Here is a 9529-nt window from a genome sequence, read left to right on the forward strand (position 1 = left end):
GTGCTATATACTACCTACATATTCTAGAATACCCGATACGTTAGAATCGGGCCACCATCTAGTGGAAATATAATCATACATATGTACCTATATACGGACCCTGTAGACATGAGCGGGGTGGAGAGAAAATCACTCATACTCAGTCAAACCCCTGGTTTTAGAAAACAGATATAGACGATCTCGATTTCTGGTGAAGATTCCAGAATTGTTCGTAGAAGCAAAATACGAAGGCGAAACAGTCTTTTCATCAATCGGAGATGCGAGACCAAGATAGTATACAAATTGTAATAGTAAATGTGTCACAGAGGGTAAGGTCGCATTCACACATGCATTTATTTTTTACAATCCATTTGCCAATTGCTCAAGTGAAACACATGGAATGACTGATCAGAATGGATCTGCTGCAGAAGTAACGCAAATAGAAGAGGAGGCACTACACGGGAGCCATTTGGCTATTAGGCCATGTTCACACAGTGCGTTTTTTACTGCGGAACCGCAGCGGTATTGCCGCTGCGGTTCCGCAGCAGTTTTCCATGCAGGGTACATAACAATGTAACCCTATGGAAAACAGTCACTGCTGTGCACATGGTCCGTAATTTCGTTTAAAAAGCCGCGCAGAATAGCTGCGGCAAAAAAGAAGGAGCATGTCACTTCTTTTTCCTGAACCGCAGCGGTTCTGCACCCATAGACCTCCATTGTGAGGTCAAAATCGCAGTAAAACCCGCAGATCAAAAATATATCTGCGGGTTTTACTGCGGTTTGATGTGCAGAACCGCTGCAGCAGGAAGTGCGGGGAAGCGGGAGGAAGTGCGTGGGCGGAAGTCCGTGGGCGGCGTGTGTGGTCCTGACTGTATCCCGAAGAGACTGTCATCATGGAGGCATACCGTCGCATGGGGATCGATGTCGGGCGTCTGATTGATCTGGTATGTCTGCGTGTCCGTCCCCATGCGACGATATGCCTCCATTGTGCTAAGTCGCCGTATGGGACTACTACTCCCATCCGGTATTTAGGATGGGAGAGTTGTCCCTGTGTCCGGCGACTTACACAATACTAAAGTTTACACCAAGCACAAACACAATACACATACATGACACACACAGTACAGTACATAGAACACATAACATAGAGTATATACTCACCATACACCACACTTGTAGGCGAAGCCCTCGATCCTCAAGGAAAAAATCCAAAAATAATAAACCAAATTCATACTCCCTGTCCGCAGAATCCATAAAACGATTGTCCCACGACGATCGGCTGCTCTCCGGCGATACACTGCCAGGAGCGAAGCTCCTAGCAGTGTATCGCGTACTGTCCCGGAGTTCAATGGCGCCGGCGTCTCGGTTACCGGCAGTACAGCTGCGTTGAACTTTCCCACGCAGCACTGCCGTTAAGCGAGAGTGCCGGGGTCAATGACCGCCGGTAAACTCGCTCGCGCATGCGCAGTAACACACCGACAGGAACTATGGCTCCTGTCAGTGTGTTTCTGCAGTCATGGAGAGCAGACACATCTCTGGATGTGTCTGTTCTCCATGGAAGATCTTCGTGGGACCCTAGATGGATTTCTGCGGACAGGGCCAGGGAGTATGAATTTGTTTTTTTGTTTTGCCTTTTTTTCAGGTCGAGGGTCTTCAGGACGGATTAGGCGTTAAATAAAATATGGTCAAAAAGTGGGTGTCTTTATTTCATTAAAATATTTTTTCTAGTCTTTGTGTTTTTTTTTGTTAACCCTTTCATTGGCTTAATAATGGATAGGCGTCTCATTGACGCCTCTCCATTATTAACCGGGCTTAATGCCACCTTACAATAGCAAGGTGGCATTAACCCCTCATTACCCCATATCCCACCGCTACACGGGAGTGGGAAGAGAGGGGCTAAGTGCCGGAATTGGCGCATCTTTTTGATGCGCCTTTTCCGGGGCGGCTGCGGGCTTATATTTGTAGCCAGGGGGGGGCAAATATCCATGGCCCCTTTCCTAGGCTATGAATATAAGCCCACGGCTGTCTGCGTAGCCTTTCTGGCCTAAAAATATAGGGGGACCCCAACACGTTTTTTTTTTAGGGGCCCCCTATATTTTAGTGCCAGAAAGGCTACGCAGACAGCTGTGGGTTAATATTCATAGCCTGGGAACAGCCATGGGTATTTTAACCCCTTCCCGGGCCTCAAATATTGGCCCACAGCTGTCTGCTTAGCCTTTCTGGCCTAAAAATATAGGGGGACCCCAACACGTTTTTTTTTTAGGGGCCCCCTATATTGTAGTGCCAGAAATGCTACGCAGACAGCTGTGGGTTAATATTCATAGCCTGGGAACAGCCATGGGTATTTTAACCCCTTCCCAGGCCTCAAATATTGGCCCACGGCTGTCTGCCTAGCCTTTCTGGACTAAAAATATAGGGGGACCCTATGTATTTTTTTAGGGGGTCCACATATATTATAGTAACCCTTTAATAGGATTAATAATGGATAGGCGTCTTATTGACGACTCTCCATTATTAACCGTGCTTAATGCCACCTTACAATAGCAAGCCTAAAGGATCCCTTTAGGGGTAGGGTTAGGGTTAGGATCCCTGTAGGGTTAGGGTTAGGGTTTGGATCCCTTTAGGGTTAGGGTTAGGATCCCTTTAGGGTTAGGGTTAGGATCCCTGTAGGGTTAGGGTTAGGGTTAGGATCCCTTTAGGGGTAGGGTTAGGATCCCTGTAGGGTTAGGGTTAGGATCCCTTTAGGGGTAGGGTTAGGGTTAGGATCCCTTTAGGGTTAGGATCCCTTTAGGGTTAGGGTTAGGATCCCTGTAGGGTTAGGGTTAGGATCCCTTTAGGGGTAGGGTTAGGGTTAGGATCCCTTTAGGGTTAGGGTTAGGGTTAGGATCCCTTTAGGGTTAGGGTTAGGATCCCTGTAGGGTTAGGGTTAGGATCCCTTTAGGGGTAAGGGTTAGGGTTAGGATCCCTTTAGGGTTAGGATCCCTTTAGGGTTAGGGTTAGGGTTAGGATCCCTGTAGGGTTAGGGTTAGGGTTAGGATCCCTTTAGGGGTAGGGTTAGGGTTAGGATCCCTTTAGGGTTAGGGTTAGGATCCCTTTAGGGTTAGGGTTAGGATCCCGTTAGGGTTAGGGTTAGGATCCCTGTAGGGTTAGGGTTAGGGTTAGGATCCCTTTAGGGGTAGGGTTAGGGTTAGGATCCCTTTAGGGTTAGGGTTAGGATCCCTTTAGGGTTAGGGTTAGGATCCCTGTAGGGTTAGGGTTAGGATCCCTTTAGGGGTAGGGTTAGGATCCCTTTAGGGTTAGGATCCCTGTAGGGTTAGGGTTAGGATCCCTTTAGGGTTAGGATCCCTTTAGGGTTAGGGTTAGGATCCCTTTAGGGTTAGGGTTAGGATCCCTTTAGGGTTAGGGTTAGGATCCCTGTAGGGTTAGGGTTAGGATCCCTGTAGGGTTAGGGTTAAGGTTAGGATCCCTTTAGGGGTAGGGTTAGGATCCCTTTAGGGGTAGGGTTAGGGTTAGGATCCCTTTAGGGTTAGGATCCCTTTAGGGTTAGGGTTAGGATCCCTGTAGGGTTAGGGTTAGGATCCCTTTAGGGTTAGGGTTAGGATCCCTGTAGGGTTAGGGTTAGGATCCCTTTAGGGGTAGGGTTAGGATCCCTTTAGGGGTAGGGTTAGGGTTAGGATCCCTTTAGGGTTAGGGTTAGGATCCCTGTAGGGTTAGGGTTAGGATCCCTTTAGGGGTAGGGTTAGGATCCCTTTAGGGTTAGGGTTAGGATCCCTTTAGGGTTAGGATCCCTGTAGGGTTAGGGTTAGGATCCCTTTAGGGGTAGGGTTAGGATCCCTTTAGGGTTAGGGTTAGGATCCCTTTAGGGTTAGGGTTAGGATCCCTGTAGAGTTAGGGTTAGGATCCCTTTAGGGGTAGGGTTAGGGTTAGGATCCCTTTAGGGTTAGGGTTAGGATCCCTGTAGGGTTAGGGTTAGGATCCCTTTAGGGGTAGGGGTAGGGTTAGGATCCCTTTAGGGGTAGGGTTAGGATCCCTTTAGGGTTAGGATCCCTTTAGGGTTAGGATCCCTTTAGGGTTAGGATCCCTGTAGGGTTAGGGTTAGGGTTAGGATCCCTTTAGGGGTAGGGTTAGGGTTAGGATCCCTTTTGTGGTTGGGTTATGTTTAGGATCCCTTTTGGGGTAGGGTGCTTAGGGTTATGAGCCCTAACCCTACCCTAACTATTTCAGTTTATAGTGTGTTTTTTACTGAATGTTGTTGATTGTCGCACGAACCACTCAGGATTGACGGCGACAGAGCTAGTGGTAAAACAACTGCACACAAACGTTTTTATTGGTGTTTGTGTTTTCAGTTTGTGCTTGTGTTCAATGATTAGGGGTTACTTTGAAATATTTCTAGCAATTGTGTAACATTACTTGGTCGTGCTATAGATTATGAGATGACACTATTGTATTTATTGTAGGTTCGTGATTATCCGGCCTTGTGGGACCCAGCCGATGAATCATACAAGGATAAATACTTCAGGGAACTAGCCTGGACAAAAATAGTGCGCGACCTTATCCCGGATTGGGACAAATATCCAGGGAGTACACAGCAGCAAATCGGTAATTTTAATTAAATTTATTTAGTAAACCTTGAGTAGATTAAAAATATAATTTGTTTAGATCTCACAAAAAATGTTGTTGTATTTTGTAACCTTTTTTTGGTAGATAACGATGTGAGGAAACGTTGGCGCTCCATCAGAGACCGTTTTACAAAGTTCCTCAATGAATGTTCAAAGAGTGGCTCTTCGCCAAGCAAAAGTAAATTCCCCTTTAGTGAAGAGCTGCAGTTTCTTGTGACCAGTAGGACATTGAGAAAGTAAGTTAAAATCCACTCCACATGATTATTTATATATAATATGTTGTGCGAAAAATTTATATTTTTTTTTTCACCAACAGGACGGAAGGAAACATGTCGGTAGCTGATTTGGAGGACAGCGACAAAGAGGATGGAGCAGGCAGTTCCTCTGGAGTGGGAGGGACCATCTCTACCTCCACTCCCACAGCTTCTGCTGAATCAGCATCCACTTCAGCAGCTGCTGCATCAACATCTAGTTCAGCAGCTGCTGAAGCATCTGATTCCGCAGAAGCTGTGAGAGTGGAGAAGAGAGCTGTCTATCCGGTGGCAGCAGAGAAAAAAAAAAAAAAAACAAAGAAGAACCAAGATGACCAAACTGTCCAAATAGCTTGTGACACGTTAGATTTATTAAAAAAATCTAGTTCCGATGACCATTGCGACTCATTTGCACAAACTGTCGCAAGAAAAACACGCTCCCTGCCACCGGATAGACAATCTCTTTTCATGTCTATGGTCCAGATGTCCCTCACTGCTCTGGAGGACCCTGCTCCGATTTCTCCCTACAATGAGGTTCTGATGGGGGTGTTGGGACTTTTCAGGCCCCGACACCGAACACCGGAAACAACAGCTACCAGACCCCAGTATTTGGCCCACAGCCAAGGAAGTTCTGGAGACAGAGGCAGTTCGCAGCATATGGGGGGAGCACCATATCAATCTGAGGGATCAAATTTCCTCTATTCTCCCGAATATACATTTCTGAATTGAACGTGGGCAAAAGTTTTCAGTGGCACAGAGTTTTTTTTGTTTTTTTTTTAGCTCCAGTTGCCTGTTGGTTTTGAAAGGGGTTTTTTTTTTTTTTTCTAATTGAAAAATCTTTTGTAAAGATTACAAATAATTTGTGTTCTTTTAAATATATTATATTTCACACAAAATATTCTCTTCTTTATTACAATGCGGACAAGGCCGCTATCCTGGGTTTATGGGCTATCAATTAGTGGTTTATGTGTTGATGTGTTAACAATTGTATACGTCATACTGCTATTATTTTCGTAAAACACCAACAATTTTTTAGACATAAAAAAAAAGATAACAAATTACACCCAAATAGATTTTTTATTTATATTACAACCAATTTTTTAAAACTGTTTTTGGTCACATGAAACAAAAAAATTTTTTTCAAACTTTTGTGTTGGTTGATGGCGTTTCTCATTCTTCGGGATGTTGTCAAAACTGTTATCAGCGATGTCGGCAACATTTTTTGGGGGGTCAGTGTAGATGCATCCTTCTCTGCTGGTCAGGCTGCTCAACACCAGCACAGGAGTATTGCCAGTGCACGGCACCTTCAGGACTCATAAAGTAGTCAGTGAAGGATTCTCTCACACGCACACCAGAGTTGGACGGCCTACCCAGACCCCCGTTGACCACTGGATTAAATACTGGCTGCTGGTACTCCACATCAACGTCAGTGTTGTACTCACGAGCATAGTTGTGGAGTACACAGCAAGCCTTTATCACAGCATCAACGGTGTCTGTGTCCAACTGAATGGCAGTGTGAAAGATCCTCCACTGACTAGTCATGATCCCAAAGGTGCATTCCACATATCTGCGTGCACGACTCAGCCGATAATTAAAAATCCTACGTCGGGCATCCAGTCCCCTTCGTGGGTATGAGCGCAGCAGGGTTGTTGTTAAGGGAAACGCCTCATCCGATACCATCACGAAGGGCACTGGATGTGTGGAACCCGGCAAAGGTCGTGGGGCTGGGAGCGTGCCGCCATCTCGAAGAATTTGCATCCCAATCTGTGACGTTCGCAACACCCGAGAATCCCCAGTACTACCATAGGCACCAACGTCAATGGCAACAAATTTGTAATGGGCATCAGCCACCGCCATCAGGACCACTGAAAAATACTTCTTATAATTAAAGAAGCGTGATCCTGATCGTGGTGGCTGCTGAACCCGAACATGTTTATCATCGACTGCACCTATGCAGTTTGGGAAATTGGCCACAGACTGAAAGCCTGCTGCAACCTGCAGCCAAGTCTCCTCGGTTGGGGAAGGCATCACCATGGGCTGCAACTTCTGCCAGATGACGGTACATGTACACCTCACAATGTTAGAGATGGTAGATTTACCAACTCTAAATTGGAGGTGCAGGGATGTATAGCTCTCTCCTGTGGCCAAAAATCTGGAAAGAAACAAAAAAGAAAATTAGAAATGTCACACAAAAAGGTAATTACAACATGTCACAAGTTAAGGCCGCTATTATATGCGTCCAGCACCATTCAATAATGCTGGCATTAACACCCAGCACAACACAAAGGGTGTAAAAAACATTAATAAAAGGCCTGATGGGACTTGTGCACACACGCATGCGAGATATGACCGAGTGTTGCATGGTAATCCCCGGACCTGCTGCATGCACTCCGTTGTGGAGCGTGCGGCTCCATGTATTGGTATGTGGGTGCAGACTCCGCTCCAGAGTGCAGGCGGCAGAGCCGGGGTTTACCATGCAACACTCAGCCTTATATCTCACGTGTGTGTGTGTGTGTGTGTGTGTGTGTGTGTGTGTGTGTGTGTGTATGTGTGCCCCCTGTCCAACAAGAGGACTGGGTGGGTTTAATCACACATACTGGACACAGACACAAGTAAAATACAGACCTAACAACATTCCCCCCAAAAAATTGTTACTTACCGCAAGGTGATGAGCAGCCTTTCCTCAGCAGAGATGGACTTCCTCATCACCGTGTCTTGCAGTGTTAAATGGGGTGCCAGGATGGTAAGCAGTCTGTTAAAGGCAATAATTGGTAACCGACAAAACGATATAAATTTTTCAGGATATCTGAAAATTGCAAAAGAACAACAAAAAAGGGTTACTTCACAAGTATTGCTTGCAAAAAAAGGTAAATTAGTCATTCTATATATTTCTACTTACCTCCTCAAATCATTGTACAGCACATGAAAGTGCCCCTTCTCAGTTCGGTCTTCTACAAGCGGGTGCACCCACATTCGTTTCTGCACACGTCTTCTCTGCCGCCGCCAAATAGAAAAATAAAAAAAATTTTTGTAAACACAACAATTTGAAAAATATATCAAACATGCCTGGAAAACAATGCCGATTATGTAAGGGTACGTGTCCACATTCAGGAAGGCCCACCCCATTCTGGGACGCAATGATGCCAGATGTGTTCATTGTACAAATCCAGCATCATCACACCCGACGCATAGGGCCCTGTTTTATTCATTGCGGAGCCGCAGTTTCACAACAAGGAACACGGACATGCTGTGATCATAAAAGACACGCAGCATGTCCGGAGTCGCAGGGCTGACAGATGACACACAGTGGACACGTGATTTCATGACATCACCTCCAGTATGCTGACATGTGGACGCTGCATGTTTGGCGCTGCGGCCACACGCAGCGCCAAACATACAGCGTTTCCAGAACGTGGACATGTACCCATAACCCAATATATAAAACAAACAGACATCTGCTTACCTGACGTGCATGTCGATTCAGAATTAGAAGCATCAACCCCAGGATCGCAATCCGGTGTGGCGTGCGGAGCTGGATCCGTGGGCTGTCATCTGGACGACGCTCAGCACGTCCACTCATTTTGATGTGTAAGTTCCAAAATGGAGGATGGAAGAAAAAAAGGGTTGGACAAGGAAATGACATCATTTTTTTTTTTCCCCCCCCACTGCAGTAAACTTTATTTCTGTCAAACACAGACAATCTGCAGACAAAACTGCATCAAAAAACGCACTAAAAAACGCACTAAAAAACGCATCAAAAACGCACCAAAAACGCACCAAAAAACGCACCTGCGTTTTCTGCAGAGACCTGCGTTTTCAGTCAGGAAAAAAAAAGGATGGAAATCCTGAACGTGTGAACATAGCCTTAGGCCGGCGTCACACTAGCGAGTTTTATGGACGTATGAGCGCATAGAATACGTCCGGAAAACACGCATTACAAACGGCCCAATGATTCTCAATGGGTCAGGTCCTATCAGCCGTATATTACGCATCCGTATTATACGGTCTTCTACGGCCGTACAAAATCGCAGCATGCTGCGTTTGTCAGCGTATTGCGCAAAAAATACGCCAATGAAAGTCTATGGGGGCGAGAAAAATACGGATTACACACGGACCAGCAGTGTGACTTGCGAGAAATACGCAGCGGTGTTAGAGAGAAAAGCCGGCAATTCAGTGCGGTGTACAGTAAAATCACACTGACAGCTTACAATAGAATAGGTAGAATAAATGTGGACACATATATATATATATATATATATATATATATATATATAATATATAATATATATATATATATATATATATATATATATATATATATATATATATATATATATATATATATATATATATATATACACACACACATATATATATATATATATATACATATATACATATATACATATGTAGACCTCAACTATGGGAGACAAAATGAGAAAAAAAAATCCAGAAAATCACATTGTCTGTTTTTTTAACATTTTATTTGCATATTATGGTGGAAAATAAGTATTTGGTCAGAAACAAACAATCAAGATTTCTGGCTCTCACAGACCTGTAACTTCTTCTTTAAGAGTCTCCTCTTTCCTCCACTCATTACCTGTAGTAATGGCACCTGTTTAAACTTGTTATCAGTATAAAAAGACACCTGTGCACACCCTCAAACAGTCTGACTCCAAA

At 44.9% G+C, this 9529-nt stretch overlaps 3 protein-coding genes across 4 annotated transcripts in view; 1 reads left to right on the plus strand and 2 right to left on the minus strand.

Annotated features, from left to right (window-relative positions):
* The window catches only part of CDS2 (CDP-diacylglycerol synthase 2), a 120953-nt gene that overhangs the window by 90098 nt on the left and 21326 nt on the right, over window positions 1–9529 (minus strand). The gene's annotated exons all lie outside the window — the stretch shown is intronic.
* On the plus strand, window positions 873–5652 carry LOC138673812 (uncharacterized). The gene is made up of 4 exons (XM_069761851.1): window positions 873–923; window positions 4437–4578; window positions 4684–4834; window positions 4915–5652. Exons 1-4 carry the CDS (start codon window positions 873–875, stop codon window positions 5576–5578), a joined length of 1008 nt encoding a protein of 335 aa, XP_069617952.1. The 3' UTR covers window positions 5579–5652.
* On the minus strand, window positions 5908–8456 carry LOC138676889 (uncharacterized). The gene is made up of 4 exons (XM_069766576.1): window positions 8313–8456; window positions 7749–7843; window positions 7509–7655; window positions 5908–7001 (listed from the first exon to the last, which is right to left on the minus strand). The coding sequence occupies exons 1-4, from the start codon at window positions 8427–8429 to the stop codon at window positions 6080–6082; spliced, it is 1281 nt and encodes a 426-aa protein (XP_069622677.1). The 5' UTR covers window positions 8430–8456; the 3' UTR covers window positions 5908–6079.

The sequence above is a fragment of the Ranitomeya imitator genome, chromosome 4 (assembly GCF_032444005.1).
Source record: "Ranitomeya imitator isolate aRanImi1 chromosome 4, aRanImi1.pri, whole genome shotgun sequence".
NCBI lineage: Eukaryota > Metazoa > Chordata > Amphibia > Anura > Dendrobatidae > Ranitomeya > Ranitomeya imitator.

Coding starts and splice junctions, on each gene's coding strand:
- LOC138673812 (XM_069761851.1), top strand. CDS start 873: ATGGAGGCATACCGTCGCATGGGGATCGATGTCGGGCGTCTGATTGAT. Junction 924..4,436: donor TCGGGCGTCTGATTGATCTG/GTATGTCTGCGT, acceptor TATTTATTGTAG/GTTCGTGATTATCCGGCCTT. Junction 4,579..4,683: donor GAGTACACAGCAGCAAATCG/GTAATTTTAATT, acceptor TTTTTTTGGTAG/ATAACGATGTGAGGAAACGT.
- LOC138676889 (XM_069766576.1), bottom strand. CDS start 8,429: ATGAGTGGACGTGCTGAGCGTCGTCCAGATGACAGCCCACGGATCCAG. Junction 7,844..8,312: donor TGAATCGACATGCACGTCAG/GTAAGCAGATGT, acceptor TGGCGGCGGCAG/AGAAGACGTGTGCAGAAACG. Junction 7,002..7,508: donor AGGCTGCTCATCACCTTGCG/GTAAGTAACAAT, acceptor GTTTCTTTCCAG/ATTTTTGGCCACAGGAGAGA.